General features: G+C 42.8%; 1 protein-coding gene across 13 annotated transcripts in view; it reads left to right on the top strand.

Annotated features, from left to right (window-relative positions):
• Positions 1-19909, top strand: part of dnm2a (dynamin 2a) — a 32072-nt gene extending 12163 nt beyond the window's left edge. Inside the window, exons 10-22 of one of the 13 annotated variants that reach the window (XM_022210963.2) lie at positions 1384-1522; positions 3497-3583; positions 6433-6503; positions 7367-7420; positions 7729-7780; positions 9029-9061; positions 11006-11116; positions 14098-14207; positions 14358-14469; positions 15009-15173; positions 16568-16791; positions 16912-17166; positions 17493-19909. In XM_022210963.2, the coding sequence (XP_022066655.1) occupies positions 1384-1522; positions 3497-3583; positions 6433-6503; positions 7367-7420; positions 7729-7780; positions 9029-9061; positions 11006-11116; positions 14098-14207; positions 14358-14469; positions 15009-15173; positions 16568-16791; positions 16912-17166; positions 17493-17565 (1486 nt within the window). In that variant the 3' untranslated portion in view covers positions 17566-19909. Of the gene's footprint in view, positions 1-1383; positions 1523-2160; positions 2300-3496; positions 3584-6432; positions 6504-7366; positions 7421-7728; positions 7781-8810; positions 8823-9028; positions 9062-11005; positions 11117-14097; positions 14470-15008; positions 15174-16567; positions 16792-16911; positions 17167-17492 lie in introns of all 13 variants that reach the window. The other 12 variants (XM_051941561.1, XM_051941560.1, XM_051941562.1 and 9 more) reach the window with 12 other exon arrangements.
• Positions 19910-21032: the final 1123 nt, after the last annotated feature.

Here is a 21032-nt window from a genome sequence, read left to right as displayed (position 1 = left end):
TACTTTCACCTACAGACTTCATTTTTGTCTTAAAAAAAGCCCCAACTCTCTTCTTTTCAGGCATGTACATATTGTGACGGTGGGATTTATGGTTTTCCATACAGGAGCCTCCAAAAACCCCTAGGTTGAGCAAAAAATCCCATGTTAGAGCATGTGCTCCACTGGTACTAGAGTGTGGAGAGGGACAAAATCTGTCCGTTTTTTTTTTTACTTAAATCGCCATCCTGGCCAAACGGTACATACTACAAGGACAATCCTTTCACAGACTATAGTAAAGACTCTACATTCATATGAGTCCGACATTGTTCACCTGGCACATTGTTACGTCACGCACCAGCCCTTAATTGACGTGGGAACCTGAATCGCCCTCCATAAGGCTCAATGCAAATTTAGGCCTTGTGCTGCTTCACACACAGTGATTTTAAAACTGCCGTTTCTCGGTCATTTTTCACTCTACAGCAACATTAAACATACCGACCTCTTCCGTGACTCATCCTGCCACTCACCATCCGGTTACTTTTGAGCTAGCATTCACGGTTAGCCCGTAATTAGCGACAGAACGCCACTGCAGCTGACAAGCTGTAAACTGCTGCAGGGGCGGCACTAGGTTTTCAGGACAGGGGGGGCTTAGCCCCCAGGAGATGCACACAATGTGAGTGAACGTTTAATTTTACACCTAACAATTTAGTATGTAGCTTCACACCATGGACACCTTGATCAAGTTCGAAAATGAGACCTGTGCAATAATATTTAACAGAGTTATGGCCCTTTATCACTATTTTGCATATAGACTTATAGACATCACATGTGGCGGGGGATATTGATGACCATGTCATCTTGTTCTACTATAATTCAAGATTTTTAATCTGTTCTTTGCATCACAGGGTATTACTGCTAATTTATATTGGTTTATTCAAAAAGGGCTGTGTTTTGTATGTGTAATAGGTCTTCTTTCTATGACTGTTATATCAATTCCTTTATCCTACCCTGCATTACCACCCACAATTTATTCTGTTTCTTTCACGTAAAGCTTTCAGTCATTATGAGGTTTTGTGTTGCATGTACTTTTGTCTGCTGCATTTGTGTTGTTGTGTATTCTTTAATGAGACTCTCCTGTCCGTCATATCTCATTTGTGGCTGTTTGCTTAATTACCTTTACACTTGACAATCTTTCACGCTTCATTTTTCCGTCTCCTGTCTTGGTTGTCAACATTTTAATTTTCAGTTTCTTTCTTTTTGTCAGATTTCCTCACAGTTGCCGGTTTTGTCTTTTTTATCTCATCACCTGTCTATCCATGCAGGATTATTTTTTTCTTCACATAACTGTGTGTTAATTGTCCCATCTGTCTGCCACTGTGCCTCTGTCTCTCTGTGCATCCTCAGAACGGGGCTGTTCACTCCAGACCTGGCGTTTGAGGTCATCGTGAAAAAGCAGATCGTTAAGCTGAAAACGCCCTGTCTCAAATGTATTGATCTGGTCATTCAGGAGCTCATCAACACAGTCAGGCAGTGCACCAACAAGGTACTGCAGGCGTCCAGCATCTCCCGACCCAGCCGAGACATAGGGCAGGGGCAGCCGTGGTTGCGGCAGAGCGCACGCTGACACAGAACATTAGCCAAATATCTTAGGATAACATCTGGAAAAGTCTCTGCTGACTAAAATGCAGAAGTTCTGTGCAGTTTGCCCTTGGCCCAACCCAGCCCCTTGAGCTCTGTGTGCAGGCAGCGCTGTCGTGTTGTGGAGTGTTGTGATGGGTGACGTGTTGTGAAATTGAGATGTATTTAGGACTAAGCATCTCTGATCTCTACTGGAAAAGCTGCAGGTCTCACAACTCATTTCATATAGACAGCAAAACACGGGGTGGTCTGTAAGCGGTAACTCGACCTCAATTAATGTCTGCCTCTACCATATTGACCTATTTTAAGAGGAATTGGCTTGTCAAGGAAGAGAATGTGCAGAACTTGCGGCTTGTCCTCCTCGACTGCTTGATTTGTCTTACAGCAACTACAAATTACTAACTGAACAAGGACTTCTTCTCTTTTATTCTCTTTTTTTTCCCCTTCCTGTCTGTCCAATTTTTCTCTTGAAATTCTGCCTATCCCTGTCTGTCCCCCCCCAACCCCCAAACGAAAATGCAATCTGACCCCATGACCTCTCAGAACGGGGCTCTTCACCCCTGACCTGGCCTTCGAAGCGATTGTCAAAAAGCAGATCCTCAAACTGAAAGAGCCCAGCCTCAAATGCGTGGACCTTGTGGTGTCCGAGCTCACCGCACTCGTCATGAAGTGTGCCGTTAAGGTAACCAGGGATACACCTGCTGGGATGATGGCATGAAAAGAGAAGGCTTTCCTTTTCTCCATAGATGTGTACCTCTGTCATTTAAGTGCAGCGTCTACCCCAGTGGAATCATCCCCCACATCGCTTTTTTTTTTTTTTTCACCGCACCATCTGTGCCCACTGCTTCAAATGTGTGTCCCGTCTCATACCCGTTTCCTTCATGCTCGTCCAAGTCGCCGTGCCATTCAGATTCAGCGCTGACTGAAAAATCACCTCTGAAATTTTAAGCGCAACTTAGAATCAGCTTAAGCACAACTTAAAATTTCAGGAAGCCACCTCCCACACGCTGCTTGACCTCAGCATCAGCTCATTAAAAGGTTGATTTTCGTACCACCTCCACATCGGTTCGTCTCTCTGTCGCTGCCCGAGAGCCAACCAGGTCAGTCTGAGCACAGCTGAGCCCGGCAGCGCTCCCTCGCTGACCCACGAGGCAGACGGACATTCTGCTATCTGCTTAGCTGGACGGAAAGGGAGTGATGCGAGGAGGAGATGATACCGATTGCCCACTTGCACTGTGGGTGCAGTGATGAAGGGTTTCCATAGCAACGGTGCTCCACCACCATCTTGTGGTCAAAGGAAGGCAGTGCATTTTAAGAACTGAGACGACATATGCTGTGTAAACCAAACACCCTTCCTTCCTGTCTTTCAGGTTTCCCCTGCTTCACCCTAAGTCTGTCCTTTCTCATCCTGTCTTCACTCATATTAACAATTAACAAAATTCTACTATCAGCTAGAGGTGGCAGTTTTTAATGTATTGGCATGTCTTCAAATGTCTGTGTCTGGTGAATTCATCAGTTTATCCCTTGATAACAAAGAAACTACATGACTTGGACAGCAGCCAGAGTCCAGCATTGCAAAATCTCATTCTGCCATGGAGTCATCCCTGGCTGATAGTAAATGTGTCACCTCATTGTAGGACAATCACTGCGTATTTAAAGTCTGTTTGTGTGCGTGCTGGATTGTCATTGCCTGGATATGTGTGACACTGAAATGTCACTTGACTATCTCTTTCCCTTTTCTTTGTTTCCTACTTATTTTCACTTCTCACTCCTGTTTCTCTCTGATACTTATTGGTAAGTCTTATTAAGCTCAAGCTCACATGTAAGTGTGCGTGTGTCTCCGTTCAGTGCTGCAGTTACGTGTTGTGTTGCCTTTCAGCTCAATTCCTACCCCAGACTGCGAGAGGAGACTGAGAGGATTGTCACCACCCACGTCAGAGAAAGAGAAGGGAAGACCAAGGACCAGGTGAGTTGCTCTAAAGCTTAAATATATTGACCAGTGCCTTTGTAGCACGCACACCAGGCTTTAATGACTGTCCTTCAGATGTAGAAAAAGTGCAATTAAAGCTGCCGTCTGTGATTCATATTACGTTGAGATGCTGGTAGGGCAAAACAACATGCTGAATGTTCTAGGGGAATGTAACAAGATGGAAAGTGATGTTTGTAACTGACATCCAGGCACTTTTCTTTGACGTGTGAGTGGATTTTTCTCTTTAGCAGAGCTGCAGTTGGGCGCATTGATCACAAATCAAGCATCAATTGCACATTACTTGCTGTCTAATAGATTATCTTATACACTGCTCAAAAAAATTAAATAACACTTTGAAAATATTTCAATACGGGGGAAAAAAACAAACTGGATCTTAGCATTGATATGGACTGGATAATGTGTTAGGAATGAAAAGTGCCACATTGTTTGATGGGAATGAAAATTATCAACCCCCCAGGAGGGCTAAATTCAAGACATCCCAAAATCAAAGTGAAAAACTGATGTGGCAGGCTGGTCCATCTTGCTGAAATTCCTTGGCAGCAACTCATAATGGTATTCAGTAGTTTGTATGGCCTCCATGTGCTTGTATGCATGACTGACAATGTCGGGACAAGCTCTGAATGAGACGACGGATGGTGTCCTGGGGTATCTCCTCCCAGAACTGGACCAGGGCATCACTGAGGTCCTGGACAGTCTGAGGAGCAACCTGATGGTGTCGGATGGAACAAAACATAATGTTCCAAAGGTGTTTTATTGGATTCAGGTCAGGTGAGCATGGGGGCCAGCTAATGGTATCAGTTCCTTCATCCTCCAGGAACTGCATGAGTTCTCTTACCACATAAGACTGGGCATTGTCGTGCACCAGAAGGAATCCAGGACCACTGCACCAATGTAGGGTCTGACAATGGGTCAAAGGATTTCATCCTGATACCTAATGGCAGTCAGAATGCCATTGTCCAGCCTGTAGAGGTCTGTGCGTCCCTCCATGGATATGCCTCCCCACACCATCACTGACCCACCACCAAACCGGTCATGCTGAACAATGTTACAGGCAGCATAATGTTCTCCACGGCTTCTCCAGACCTTTTCATGTCTGTCACATGCGCTCAGGGTGAACCTGCTCTCATGTGTGAAAAGCACAGGGCACCAGTGGTGGACTTGCAAATTCCTGTGTTCTATGGCAAATGTCAGCCGAACTCCACGGTGTCAGTCAGCGAGCACAGCGGGGACTAGAGGAAGCTGGGCCCTCAGACCACTCTCATTACAGAGCTTTCCGATTATTTGGTCAGAGACATTCACACCAGTGGTCTGCTGGAGGTCATTTTGTAGAGCTATTGCAGTGCTCATCTTGTTCCTCCTTGCACAAAGGAGCAGATACCTGTCCTGCTGATCAGTTGAGGACCTTCGACAGCCCTGTCCAGCTCTCCCAGACTAACTGCCTGTCTCCTGGAATCTCCTCCATGCGCCTGAGAATGTGCTGGGAGACACAGCAAACCTTCTGGCAATGGCACGCATTGATGTGCCATCCTGGAGGAGTTGGACTGTCTGTGGAACCTCTGTAGGGTCCAGGTATCGCCTCATGCTACCAGAAGTGACTCTTACCCTAGCCAAATGCAAAACTAGTGAAAAACAGTCAGAAAATATTAGCAAGGAAAAAAATGTCAGTGGCTTTCACCTGTAAACTCATTCCTGTTTTGGGGGTTGTCTCATTGTTACCCCTCTAGTGCATCTGTTGTTAATTTCATGAACACCAAAGCAGCTGAAACTGACTAAAAAGCCCCTCAGTTACTTACTTGACCAGATCAGTATCCCACGTTTGACTGATTTGATGCAATACTTAGATTAAAAGGTTTTCTTTTAATTTTTTTGAGCTGTGTACATCTTCCATTTAAAAAAAAACCAAAACAAAACACGTTGTCATAAAGGTTTGATATTAAATAAGACTTTAAATGTATTTTAAAAAGTCCGGATGATCTTGAAAGAATTTTTCTTTATCGATTATTAGGGATAATCTTGTCAGATCTATTTGTAAACAGTAGTTAAATCAAATGAGGTTATTTGAGTGAGATTTGTACGTGCATCCTGTACAGAAAGATATGCTATTTTTAACCGCAAATGCATATTTTCCAACATCCTGTTATCTGTCGTCATTATCATTTATATCACAGCTCAGCAGCATCCTGCATCATGATGGAAAAGTAGCTATTTAATCTATTTCGTGTGTTTTAGGTTTAGTTTAATACTTCAAATGACAGTACTGTTCCGATATAAATGCAGAAAAATCATGTGACAGATACATGATAGAGCAGCAGTTTACAGCTTTGAATTTAGACATCACACAATTACGACAGGACATGAAAGAAAAGGAACTGAAACATTTATGACCTCTGTCTTGTGCAGATTAGAGCAGTAGTATTTGCTCATTCTAGCAAGTAAATAGAACACCTCTGTAGTTCTCCAAAAAGGGTGAAGTGTTGTTTTCAGAAATTTAGCAGCATTAAGTCAATAAAAGTGTTGGCTAATAGTAGTTTTAGGCTTGGTAGCAGCGCTGTTGGCCAGGAAGCAAGCCAAGCTGAACTGTAGGGCTTGTAAACTGAAACAGCTACACCACAGTACTGCAATTTGCAGCATTGATATTATCAGTCTGACTGTTGTATGAGCACAGTTGTGTTTGAATTTAGCTTTAGTGGTTAGGGTTACCTTTTCTTCACTTCATAAGCGTTTCATATCAGAACTGAGACTTTGCACTTTCTAATTTATGCCCTCTGTAAGGAGTGTTTAATTCAGATCTCTCTTCTTGCTAATCATAATTTTCTGCCTCTAAGGTTCTGCTGCTGATTGACATTGAACTGTCCTACATCAACACCAACCATGAGGACTTCATTGGCTTTGCGAAGTACGTACCTCTCCTCCCCCCTGCGTTTTCCCGTCTAATTTCCAGCTTGTTGCTGGTGACTCAAGCCACAGCACAAGCACCGTGACCTTCGTTAAGTTTGCGTTGCCTTTCGTCTGCACTTGTGACTCTGTAGATTTATTGCGGCAAAGTGCTGTAATCCTGTAACTCTCAGCCTTCAGTTCACCTGCAACCCAGCTGTCAGTTGTGAAACTTCACCATCGCTTCACTGATATAGAATCAAAGTGTTGATCTAATCACCCACATGGTGTAAACTGCAATCAGTGTGATGTAGCATGCCAATCAGTGATCTGGCCGCATAAGAGCATGTGTCTCCCCGTCGTGGAAGTGGATGCAACAGTGATCAGAGCCCCATCAGTTGTCCACTTGCATGTAAGAATACCACTCCGACTCTAAACAAAGTCATTAAGGGTGCTTGATTGTTTGACAAATACATTTTCTCGTTAGCTGCAGACTGTTGCTATGAAGAATGCTTTTTGTAGCAGCAGACAGAGCGGTGATAGTGTTTGACTCCACTCACTTGTTGCTGCGTTTCTGCACTGCAAGCTCATTTGCACACAGCACAGCATTCAGTTTTTTTTTTTGTTGCTGTGGTATATCTCTAAGCTGATTAGAATTTGCGGTTGAACTCATGCACTCCCCAGTGTAGCAGTTATGATAGCATGTACAGTACTGAGTGGAGCTCCCCTTCCCTGTGTGGGTTGTGTCATTGACCAAGTAACAAAGCAAGCCCTTGTGTGAGGTGTGCGAGGGATTATGCATTGCCTCTGCATGGCAAGTGGATTGATGTAAAGTGTCAGAGGCCAGTAAGGGCTGTTTAACGGTTGTCATGACATCACTTTCAGTCTTGACTACAGAAGGCTGGATGATGGTAGCCCCCCAGGGTACGGCAACAACAGGTGGGCAAACAGAAAGGATTGAGGGTTTTGTGTATAATGTGTGTGACACAGTTTGAACCTCCGTTTTGTCCAAATTCCTCTACAAGCCACTTCATGTATGTTTGTAGTAGTAAAATACTTTAAAACCTTGGATTTACACTTGCCTAAAACCAGACAGGTGATTTAAAAAACTGACTAAAAGCTACAAACATGCAAGTATAACACTGATAAAACAGAAAAGATGTGAATGTTTAGGGGTAATATATTAAAAACATGGGGTCTTTGGTGACATGAGTATTTATTATCTCTTCATGTTTGTGCGATGACAGTGCTCAGCAGAGGAACACAGCTGCAAACAAGAAGAGGGCCATCCCCAACCAGGTATGTTTTATCACTCCACTCTAGCCTTTTCACAAATCCCACATTTAATCTTCCTTGACTGAAGCCACACATTATCAGCCTATTAATCAATCTTGTGAACACACTTGACATACCTGAGCAATAATTTAGACCCCAGTCATTAATCTGTGTCGACCTTCCTAACTGTTAATGTAATAAATCATTTTAACTACTGATTGTACTCAGTCCCAGTCTTTTCTAATCCCCACATTGAACTGACTGGTCTTTGTCTACAGTGTTGTTAAGCTGGCACATCTCCGTTTCTGTTTTATTCAGACAGATATTTAGTGTGTGTATTTAAGATTCATAAACAGGACACTGCTAATCAGTTTTGATGCTGACAGTGTCGGTAAAGGGAGAGCTGCCTTAGTGAGCCTTATAAAGACCCCTCTTCCCTGCTTTTTAAAAAACAAGCTTTTGTCTCCGTGACTATTATTAATTGCTGTTTGCATGTGACTCAGGCATGTTGTTTTGAAGCAAACCAACAATTAATTGCAGAATTATGTTGATTGTTTTGCCTTCCCATTAACTCACAAGCTTCTTTTGTATTAAAATTCAGAATGTGCATGGACCTTACACCTACCAACTGAGCAACAAATATGACATAACCAAATTGTGGTATACTTGAAGTAATTCTAATTGCATGTAACTCTCTTGCTCTGTCTCTCTCTCTCTCTTTCTGCCTCCCTCTCTTTCTCTCCTCATCATCTATCCTTCTCTGGTTGCCTCATGGATTTCCTACTTCCTCCTCTGTTTGCTCCCTTCAAACCTGTCATTCTTACCATTTTACCATCTTCTCTTCGACCTTTTCTTCAACTTTCATTTTGTACTGTCCCTGCCTACTTCTTCACTCCTCTTCTTTCCTTTGAACCCTCAACTTTTTTTTTCTTCTCCTTTTCCTCCTACATCTCATCTGTCCCTCATCTTTGCTTCCTCGCTTTCTCATTTATTTTGGCTTTGATTTTATACTACCCCTCCTTTACTTTAATCTCCCCCCTTCCTATTACTGCAGGGTGAGATTCTGGTAAGTACCCAACAGATTTAAACCACACCCTGCCAGGGGCAGCAGGGGTAGGCCATGCAGAAGAACTGAGGCCATCGCACAAAGGTCAGCCGATGTGGTTAGGATGTGAAAGTCAGTCTGCTGCAAGACAACGGGTTAAACAGCTGCCTCCTGTAAATACAGGAATTGATATTTTCACTGACATTAATTGTTCTACCCCACTGCAGCTTCGCGGACTAGGAGAGGTCCATGAAGAAAAGGTAGAGTCTGCAGATTGACTAAAGTAATATTAATTATAATTCCAGCATCAGCACGCAGTTACCAGTAATTTGGTCTGCCCACTACTTGTAATTTCTCATTTTTATAAGGCAGTAATTGCCATTAATTCTATACTTTGGTCACTACTAACATTTTCTACACTCAGTATTTTGAAGAGCAGATGAATTGTTTTGCCACCAGAAAAGACTGTGGCCCTTTGCAATGCCGTGTTCTCTGTATTAAGGATCAGAGAACCAGAAAATCTTCCACCGGTGATCGTGGAGGCGTCAGTTCTCCTGTCGTTGGGTTTATACCTCTGCTGCCGCCTCATGTATGGTGACTCAAAAGTTTGCCTTGTGAGACGTCACTGGGACAAAACGGGGAGGATGTGGGACGCGATTAAATCAGCAACACCCAACACAGTTGATTCTTTGGAATTTCTATGCATTGATTGTTAGATGAAATTAGTGTTTAATCATTGGCCGCTAAGAATACCAACTTTCTGATTGTTATTTCTCCATTCCAAATTGATCAAAATGGTCTTTTACTAAATATGGTAACTGGTCATGACTTTTGGTTGCCTTTCAATGATTTAATCAAAATTTCTTGTCAACATGTCTTTGTCTACTATCCATCAAAACAAGTTTGAATTAGTTGTACTCTAATCTCATCCATTTCTTTTCATTGACTCCTAATCCTATTATCCCTAATATCCACCCTAATGTCTCATAATCAAGTTGGCATTAAGAATAAGGAAGTCCTCTTTCCAACTGACATTAATACAGGAGATTCAGAGCATTTTTTTTGTTACTGAAAAGTTAAAGCTGTTTCCTCGGCAAGGCAAACTAACTGTTTAGCTCCTATGTTCTTGTCTCCTCTCCCATATTTATGTTGGCACTTTTAAACGAATGAACCTTTTTTTCTCCCACCATCGCTCACTCCAGTCCTTTTCTGGATGGAGATGAAGTGCAGGAGAGAAGTCTAAAGCAGGCTTTGAAATGGACATTTCCACTCAGTTTTGCTTAGCACAAGAGCACACTTCACAGACATTTTCCCACATTGTATTTGAAAAGCACGAGTCTCTTTAGAAAATGGAAAGACAGTAGTTATGAGAACTCCTCCAAAGCGGATGGCTTATTTTCCTCAAAGTAATTTACTCAACCCTTGGTCCAGTGTATTTTCTCCCTCTCCATCTCTCCACTTATGATTTTCACTTTGCTGTTCAGATTTTTGTCCCTCCATGAACTTGACTAACTCTGTCAGTCTACTCGCCTCTGCATTTAATCTCCTTCGCTGCATTTCTTTTCTCCTCCTTGATCTCTTTCTGTTGAAATCAAGTATTTACCCACTTGTATATCCGAATCCAATTAACCCATTTAACCCTTCCGTTTCTGTCAGTACATAGGTGAGCTTTTTCTAACCTGCTGACATTAACATACCACCGTCGACCCTTGGTCTTTGACTGTGTGTCGGAGCAGGCATGCTCTGTACACCATCTATTCATGTTTGTTGGTTTACTGATTTTTTTTTTCTGTTGAGTGAAAGAGAACAAGGTCTACATCCTTCTCCAGTGTTAACAAGACCTTCTTCTGCTTTTGTATCCATTTAACCATATTACACACAGTAGTTTAGTGACCTCATGCTCTCCTAGTTTCACATTTAATCTTTGCTTCTTTATTCTAGTGAATACTGAAGTAATATTAGTCTCACAAATATAAATTCGTATTTAGGAAAGAAATCACAACCACACTTACTGTGACTTAACAGGTAAGTCAGCAAAATTTTATTAGTGTTAGTGGCATTCCAGAAATAACAGCAAAATGCTAAATGGGGCCCAGATTTCACCGTGCATGAGCCTGATTTATAAAACTGTTCTCCTCCGTCCTCCTGGTACCCCTCTTTCCCTACCACCCTCCTCTCTCCCACATCTTCTCCTCACTGTGTAGGTGATCAGGAAAGGCTGGCTAACCATCAACATCAGCATCATGAAAGGAGGCTCCAAGGAATACTGGTTTGTCCTGACCGCCGAGTCCCTGTCCTGGTACAAAGATGAGGAGGTGAGAGGAATTTCTGCTCCTGTGCTGTATTTCACCGGATACAAAGCTGGCGAAGACATGATAACACAGCACAACAGGAACACATAAAGATGAAGATGCTGTATTTGGCACTGCTGATAGAAACTCCTTCGAGTAGAGGTTTGGTGTCGTTCCCCACAGTGGGGTGGCAGGAGGTGTGTCCCAGCCTAGCCTAACCAATGTGCAGACTACTGTTCAACTGTATGTGGATGAACAGGTAGTCTGAACACTGGGTAGGCGGGGTGGGGGTGGGGGGGTGAGAAGAACTCTGATGGGAGGAAGGACCCAGAGGTTGTTGCAGCTGCAGGTTGCTACCTTAGGACTGTAGGACAGAGGACACATAGAGCAAACATTATCTCAGTGTAACAATTGCAAAGATGAGAAATGCCACATATATGGAAACATGTTCTACATCACACCCATAATTCTGCTTTTTAAGCAGATAGTATTTATGAAAGGGCATTAGTTGAAAAGGATAACTATTACAGCATTACTTTAAACATATTCAGGCAAATTACTCTTGGCAATCTGTCTTAACTAGATCAGTATGTGTAAATACATGCGTACACATGTACTCTGCTCTGTTGTTTATTTATATTACAAACCTGTGCTGACACTGTTGGTTTTCAAGTATTTCAATAATAACTGGACATGTTGGTGCACTGATAAAGATGCAGAAACAAATCATCAAACTGGATCATTTCATTTTAGACTAAACGCAGACCGATTTATAGAGACTGACTTAACTAAACTGAACATTTGTCTCCAATGATATGAGCGCATACAATCCATAGATATCAATGCGGTTGCCTTACTCACCTCTTAAACTTCTTCAGGCCGCAGTTGTATCTACTCTTCCGCCAAAAAAAGCAACCCCTAAAAGACACCACTACTGAAATGAACCCCGGACAATTGGCCTTCATTTGCTCAAACACCCAGCGAAGTGATGAGCGTTTTCTTGGTCGCCTTTTACGAAAAAAAGCAGAGAGAAAGAGAGTGGTAGGATGGTGGAGGCAAACTGACGTGGCAGGCGGGCTGAAATGTTCCAGCCGGGATCTGACTTTGGAATTTGCAGGAAATCGTACTGGGTTACGGAGGCCAGAGGGGAGGGGGTGATTGTGTGTACAAGTGTGCGTGTGTGGAGGCGCTTGTCCATATGAGTCCTCCTGAGCGTTTGGTGTGTTGGTCATATCTGTGCGAGTGTGTCTTAATGTGCGTAACCAAAGTTCATGTATTGTGTTTGTTCAGCTCGTTCAGGCTCATGTGTGTTTGTTTGTGTTTGCACGTGCCGTTAAAGTTTTAGCCCTGTGTGTGTGTGTGTGTTGCGTGGTGAGGGCGGGGGATTCTGTGAAACTGTGAGTGATGTAACTGTTGGGCCTGCGCCGCTCTCTGTTACTGCAGACGTAAATGCTTCCAGATGTCTCTGCTCAACAGTGAAAGCTGGCACCCCATCCCCCTAGTACTCCCTAACGCTCCTCCTTTTCTTCCTCTCCTCCTCCTCGCCCTCATCATGCATTTCTCCGTCTCACCAGCTTGGTGGTCGTCCACAAAGAGGAAATGCATTCCACTACGTCTGCTCACTGGTGACGAAGTGTTATAGCTACAGTGCTCGGTTTTCACCCACGTTACCACCGTGCAGTTGTAATAAAATCTATTCAACCATTCTTAGTATGAAAGAATTTGCACCTTATTGGCTTCCTGATCAACTAAAACATTTGTATGGGTTGTGTGACATAATCAAACTGAAAATAAAAGTATTTAAGTCTGTCACAGATTGTAATAACACTGAATTGAAACTCTTTCATGGAATTTATAGGAAGCAATTTTTAGCATGGGAGCCAAAGAATATTGGAAGTGGAAGCTTGTCTGAAGGCTGGACAGGCTACAGTCGTAAAGGAGAAGTCAGAAGCTTGCAGGAAACTGGTGGAAACATTTACTGAAGCTTATAAAGGACAAAGGATGTAGCCTAGCCGCGCTAGACAACCCACGGCAACGAATTTAATTCTCTGCCAGGGTGGGTCTAGTTACCCTCCATAAGGCTCGAGGCTGGATTCTCCTAAAACTGGCCGGACCAATCACCATGAAGTGTAGAGTCAGAAGGCGGGCGTAACGAAGTGACGACAGAGGCGTGACAATTCTGACAGAAACAACCGGCGCACAAAAAAAAACAAAAAAAAAACAACCGGCGCACAATAAGCAGTTATCTTTCGACTCGGCTTTGGCCACAGCCCTTAAAGATTTGAAGCTAAAATTCAACTTGAAAGATAAACAAAGGACGGCACTTAAGTGTTTCATTGAGAAGAAAGACGTATTTGGACTTATGCCGACGGGATATGGCAAATCCTTAATATACCAGTTGGCTCCGCTGGTTGGGAAGCTAATGGGACTTAGCCACACAATCTGCCGGTGCTCTCGGAACCACGTCAGCCTATTCATTGCGCTGATTGGTTGTATACCTACCCAATTGCTGTAGAGGGATTTGATAGACAACCTTTTAGCCCGCCTCCCTCCCTGTCGAGCTTCCCTAGACCCTTGTGCCGTCAGAAACATGGGATCTAGCATGGCTAGGCTACAAAGGATGCTCTCTACAAACGCTGACTTTTTTTTTTTGCAATGAATGATTTAATTTATAGACCTCTTATGAGGAGAATATTTTATTCATCCACAGTACTCTTACTATGCTGAACAAAAAGCTTTCCAGAATTACTCAAATGTGTGTTATTACATTTTCTTTGTATGTTTGCCAAGGCTTTAATTGACATGTTTTCATGAGATGTTATTCACATCACAGTAATGTCTTGCAACATCTATTGATTGCATCTGTACATACGATACCTCACTCTGTGCATGTAGAATTTTTCTCTGTTGTACGTTCCAGGTTTCAGGGTTTTCTGTTTTATTTATTCTTTTGTCGTGTGTGCGCCTGCTGTACAAACACATTGCTTCTGTCCATCTCATGCTAGGAAAAAGAGAAGAAGTATATGCTGCCTTTGGACAACCTGAAGCTCAGAGATGTTGAGAAAGGCTTCATGTCCACAAAGCATATCTTTGCCATCTTCAACACTGAACAGAGGTCAGGGTCATGCTGTAAAGCAGACATGCTTGTTGACTGCTGTGAATGCGTTCATTTCTTTATCTTGATGATTTTGTATGCCGGCGTTTCCTTGTGTTTTGGAGTCAGGCTTCACTCACAAGCGGTCATGTTTGTTATTTATCTGTACAGAAACGTGTACAAGGATCTTCGCCAAATAGAACTGGCCTGTGATTCTCAAGAGGATGTGGATAGCTGGAAAGCTTCGTTCCTCAGGGCAGGAGTTTATCCGGAGAAGGACCAGGTCTGTGGTATTTGTATTCAACTAAAACTCCTAAAATAGTCAGCATGATTAGCTATTAATGCAGTACCATTATAATCATGTCTTCATTATAATGAGTCATAATTAGACGAGCCCACAACAGGTGACTAAACACGGCACAACTAAGGGCAGATACCCACAAGAATTTGCAAAAGCAGTTGCAAAAGTCATACCAACAACTAATTAAACCAAAAAAAGCAAACAGGCACAATATTTATGAGTAACATCAGATAATGAAGCTTGAAAGCATTCTCAAATGGGTATGAAAAAAATCCAGCTTGAGGGCAGTTTGCAGTCCATTCTGTTTACAACGTGCATTATACCTGAAGCCAGTTATGCCAAGTGTAGTGTACAGAATATCCGATTAGGTATTAGACACACAAACTCATGCACCTCTGGTATTCTCTTTTTAGACAATTGTAATAATTGGTACATGTACAGAGAGCAGCTGTGAAGATGTAGGATGTATTTATGCATCTTTGCTGCTGTGTTTATCTGTTGTTGTTGCTGCTGCTGTCAAGGTGGAGAATGAAGAGGCTGCCCCTGCAGACACGTTCTCTATGGATCCTCAGTTGGAGCGGCAGGTGGAAACCATCCGCAACTTGGTGGATTCTTACATCGGCATCATCAACAAATCCATCAGAGACCTCATGCCCAAGACCATCATGCATCTCATGATCAACAGTGTGAGTCCAACTGTCCTCAGCAGCAGGCAGAAGTCATTAAGGGCTCAGTTATGGTTTCTCAGAAGTAGTTTAGGCAAATAATAGGAGGACACTGGAAATGGAAGATGCGTGCGCCGACCACAAATCCCTCAATTATTAATGGGGGAAATGTGTTCTTTCAAAATGGATATAATTGCACACTCTGTGTCCAGAGGGACATTGATCATGTTGCATTGGTCTGCCACACTTAGTTGAGTAACAAATGGAAAAAGAGAGAGCGAGCAAATGAAGCAGAAGGCCTAGCTCCTCTGTCACCTCCACACAGCTGCCCAGTCAAAGCATGAAATAGGTCTAAATGTCACACTATCGACTTTGGGAAGTTACAGCAAATGTTTGACACAGCATCCTCTATGTCTTGTCAGAAAGGTGTAGCGTTTCCAACACTGTCCGGCCATCTGAAAAGCAATTGAGGCTGTCCGTAAATGCTGTTTTACAGACACTTTATTGCATTTATAGAGAACTTACAGGAAAGAAGGCACTTGAGCTATGAACAGCCCCTTTGTATATGTTGAGTCCCAACAATGCTAGTGGGTTAAAATCTTATCTTCTTACACTCAAGGTTGTGCACTACATTAAAATAGTAAAGGAACTGTATCTCTACCTTAAACATGCAAGTGAGAATGTCAAATTTTGTAATGCCCTGCATGTCCTAGATCATGCATGTTGCATTTCTGCGTGGTGTCCATCCTGCACACCAAATAAGGTACATTTTAGTAGAATCTAAGTGTGGGTGGATGGGTGCTATTTGTGATGTTATTTGCTAACTGCTTGTTATGTCGCCATTATTCAGAAAAGTCAGAGAGCTTAGCTGAGATTAAACAAGTCATTTGATGGTGTTTAAAGTATAAATGCCATTATACCATGGAGCTTTAGAGAACAGCGTTTAATTTCCTTGTTCGTTTTAGTAGCAGTGTTGGTCGTTTATTTTATGTTGACACCAGATCATAAAGTTGAAGACGCCAATTAACAGAATTTATGATGCATGCTCAGAGTGCCTCATCCACTGTCGATTCATTATGCTTTATTATTCTAGTGAGCTCACTTGCTGTCTTCTAGCAATTCAGCAACTGCACAGCAGCACACACACACAACCAACACGAAGCAACACCTTTGCCAAGATGTTTTCCTGTATTTTGTTGAACGCTAACGTGTCACCAATGTGCAGATAATTTTTGCTCTTGTGGTTGATCATTTTTCCCTTCCTTTCTTTCACCTATCACTTTCAACCACACATTACAACTCGTGAACCTGGTGATCATTTCACTTTTGGTTACAGCTGCCTATTGTCGAAAGGTTCTGTTCAATCAATGTAAGTCGCCACCATCAGTGTTTGAAGAATCTAAACTTCCCTTCAGGCAAAGGATTTCATCCACTCAGAGCTCCTGGCCTACCTCTATTCAACCGGGGACCAGAACAGCCTCATGGAGGAGTCAGCTGACCAGGCCCAGCGTAGAGACGAAATGCTGCGCATGTATCACGCACTCAAGGAGGCGCTGCACATTATCGGCGACATCAGCGCCAACACGATCTCCACCCCTGTACCGCCACCTGTAAATGACACCTGGTTACAGGAAGCCAGGTGAGGGTTAACAAGCTGTGAATGCAATAGCTGGAACACATGGTATCTAATAACAACACACTTGGACGTTTTAGTTGATTATTACGATGTCAAAATGGCTTTGTACTGTCTTTCTCACAGCCCAACCCCTCAGCGCAGGCCGCCTCCTGCAGCAGCTCCGCCTCCCAGCCGTCCACCTGCAGTTCGGGGCCCAACACCAGGACCACCTATGAACCCTTCCCCTGCCTTTGGAGCTCCACTTAATCCCTCTCCTGCCTTTGGTGCACCCCCAATCCCCTCCCGCCCAGGACCACCGGTCAATGCCTTTCAGGATCCCTTCAGTGCACCCCCACAGATCCCCTCCCGGCCAGCCCGCGTCCCACCCGGTGTACCCAGGTACGGCTTCCTATTGTGATGCTGATTATCAATCATTTTAGTGCGTATTCTGTCATTTTATTGCAGTGTGTTTGTAACTTTTCATCACCAACATCTCATCATCTTCTTTCTTTCAAAAGTTGCAGGCATCATTGGTCAATGCTCACTCTCAGCAGTTTTTGCCACCTGTATGCCCATCTATTGTTTCTGTGTAATCATTCTGTTCCCACTGTGGCTTTTCTCTCTCATGTTTCATCTGTCTTCACCCTTTGGGTTGTTTGGTTTCTTCGCTGTCTCTTTGTGAGCACGTCTCACTCCTTGTCTTGTATCCTCTCTCCTCGTTGCAGCCGAAGACCCCCTGGTGCTCCCTCTCACCGGCCCACCATTATCCGCCCTGCAGAGCCCTCCCTGCTAGACTAGACCCGTGGCCGAACCCACCTAATTGTGTGTGTTTGTGCGTGGATGTGTGTGTCTGCACACTGTAGGCCAGGGACGGGGGCTTGAGGGGAGGGGCTGATGGAGTACATAACGTGCACTGTCCAGCTGTATTGATATGCCTATTCAAGCAATGTTAATAAGCTGCTAATACTGTCTTTGTAAGTGCATGTGAAAGAATCCCGTAACCACTTGACTATTACATTGGACTGAGATCGAAGATAAAATGAAGCCCAGCTGATCTATGTGATGCATTAAGCCTCTATCAGTAGGAGATGTATCAACTTCTGTAGGTTTATTTCCTACAGAATATATTTCCTGGCAAGGATCCTGGCAGAAATACATAAATAACTTATTACCTGGTACAGGCTGGCTTCCTCTCCCCTCCCTCTCCCTTTTTAAACTGGCCCAGATGCTCAAGTCGAGATCTGTGTAATATACACACTTAACCTGTTGTTAATGTTTTACTGGGTTTTCATATCCTAACTGATTTCATACTGAAAAACAATAGCGTATTATCACTGTTGTTATTTTTGGTGGTGTCGATTCTAGTTTTTTTTTCTTCTCCTTGTTATTTTATTTGAGTGACTTTGTCCTTTTTAATGACCGTTATAAATGTAGCTTTAAAATGAAATGCTAATCGCAGCAGAGACAAAGCGGAAAAAGACACAGGGTTGCATGAGCCCGAAAGAGTAGCTTCAGCTCATCCTCTGTTAATTACCCCCCCCCTCCACAATGAAAAGATGTCAGCCAGATTGACCGTTATAACCCGAGCACTTCTAACCATCTAGCCTTACAAGAAGCCACTTTTAACAGGGATGTTGTCATTTACCAGAACACTATGCACAAAAACCCAGGAGAGCAAAGTAGTTAGATGGACTAAAGGCTGTCTGTGAAGCTTTTGTCCACTAATTCTGAGTTGGTAAAAACTTGTATTTTAATCCCTTTATTCTCAGTTGAATCCAATGAGTCCTACCGCCTTTGAATATACTGTTAATTCTTGGATTAGCTGATTTAAACAGAACAAAGCACATAGTACAGTTGTTGTTTTTTTTCCTGCGAGATGATGAAACTTTGTAAGCAGTGGGGTGTATAGATGAGGAAGGTATAGAGATGGTATTAAACATAGAGGAGATGTCACATCTCTTTCTGGATGCAATTTTCATTTATTGTTGCTTTCATTTCTGCTTCCATGCTTTAAAAATCTCACTGTACATACTTGGCCTATATTGGGGAGTTGGCATGTATCATTTTATTGCAGAGTTGGTGAAAAATAACATTCTGCTGATGTGAAAATGCAGCTGTAGATTTCAAAATAAAGGAAGCACTAACAGCATCATTTCATAGATTAGACTTCAGTGTAAGAAAAGAGATTGGTCATCTCCTCATGCATTATTTATAACCAGGGCATTTGTCATTTCTTTTGATGTTTCTTCTTGTATCAGCTCAGTGCGACTATGTTGTACTCCGCTCCCCTGCTTCTCCTGGATTATTGTTTGGGTTTTTCTGCTACAGGGATTAGCCGTCTGAACATGTTGGGAGCAGACTTGGCTCTCGGCATACACAGCTGTGATTATTTGCTGATGTTTATCTTTTGATTGCTCTTTGAGGGTATTTGACCATTTAAAACAATTTTTCTTGAGCATTTTTTTAGGCATTTAGTGGAAAATGTATGACGGTGGGAGTGAGGTTGGGCTACTTGGATGTTTTCTGTATTTGGTTTGATCAGTAGTGGGTGGTGGGAGTTGTGGTGTATGAAGGCACATCCTGTCTAGAGAAAGCTCCCTGGGCTTTCCTCCATATAGAGGACGGAGAATTAATTGGCCAACCTAAAAAGATTTTTTTTAAAAATCTGTCAACAACTCGAATTGTCCAAACATGCATCGACTCTTAATACAGTATGTGCTTTTTCTTCCCTTCTCCGGGTTGGGCTTTTTAGTGACAGTGCAGAAAAACATCTCAAATTAGTTCTTCTGCAAACACAAAAGTTTGTCAAGCCTCTTATTGGGCCAGAGATATTTCTAATTCCTGTGTGCCTGTCACTTCAGCCTGCCCTAGAGAAGCCCAGACTGTTAAACCCCTGTGGTACATTAGGCTGTGGGAATACTGGCTTTCTCCCTCATGGATGTACCCTGCCTCCTTCCTTTTTCCCCTCCCCTCTCTGAATCCGGAGGACGGGTCGGAAACCAACCTGCAGGAATCTTTCTGTTTTGCAAACCCTTGTCAAGTGCCTCTGTAGCAATTAATCAATTTGAATAAACATCATGACCTGATTTAGAATGGAGAGTAAATAAAGAGGTGTTGTGTACAATAAAGGGACTGGCTCTGGTGGTTGGTGTCTCCTTGTGTCCAGTATGATCCACTCTCTCTTTTCTCTCTCTCAGATATTGTAGAGCATCTGCTGGTTTTCCTCTCCTCCCCTTCCTCTTTCTCTTTACATCTAAATGGCATAAACCCGCACACGTTCCTATGGCAACCATATATTTGTAGACTGCCTGCTTTAGAGAAGCGTTGCACTAAACAATGGTCGCTGGTCTTCACTGTCAGTCCATGCAATTTCACACATGCAATATGAAGAACAAAGATACCACGTTGTAGCTAAAGTAGCCCTTTTATTGATATCGTTCTGCATAAATTACATTAAAAAAGACTTGACCTGCCCTTGTGAAGCGTTTAGGTTTTTAAATGTTGTTAAAGCAGATGACGTGACTTTGGCATTCACCAACAGGAGTCAACTCTTAAATGTCAGAGTGGGAAGTGATGCACTTCAATGTTCGAAGATAGAACATGGCAGCTTAGAGGGGGGTGTGAATATTTTAATATACTCTAGATATATCGTCTTTTGAAAGACTTAAAATGCAAAGCACGCTAGATTTCTCTTTGAGCTGCAGCATTAATTAATAGTTCCAGGTTTATGTGTCTGTCCTCTAGCTGGACTTTGCCTCAGTATCTTCTCTCCTCAGTAACTGGGTCTTGTTTCTTTACTCGAGTCTCAAGGTTAAGAGATTAATGTTGGCTGATTGTTCCTGAACAGGCGCCCAGCTCCCCGTCGAAACCAGTGGTGACCCTGACCGGCCTACAGTCTACGTGACATGACAGCAATCCAATGCAGCAATGGCAACAGAAGACCTACCTACATGTTTTTACTTCTGTTAATATGACCAGATAAGCTCCAACACTATTGTTACAGGCACACACGTGTAATCTGATACTATCAGTAAAACTGAAGAGTTCAAACAGAGATGCAATAAGTTATTTTTTTCTTTAGTGATGTTTAAAATAGTTGTAGACACTAAATATGTTACAACCAAACTGAAGTAGAGTAAAATGTTATCTATTTTCCATTTTCCACTTCAGTTCCGCAGGAGAGAGGAAAAAAAAACCACATTATCTGAAAAAACGAAATGTTATTTCAGATAATGTGTGATTTAAAAAAAGATAGAAAAGGAATA

Source organism: Acanthochromis polyacanthus, chromosome 21 (assembly GCF_021347895.1).
Source record: "Acanthochromis polyacanthus isolate Apoly-LR-REF ecotype Palm Island chromosome 21, KAUST_Apoly_ChrSc, whole genome shotgun sequence".
In the NCBI taxonomy this organism is placed as follows: Eukaryota; Metazoa; Chordata; class Actinopteri; family Pomacentridae; genus Acanthochromis; species Acanthochromis polyacanthus.
The sequence above is the reverse complement of the archived record's forward strand: the minus strand, read 5'-3'. Positions and strand labels throughout refer to the sequence as shown.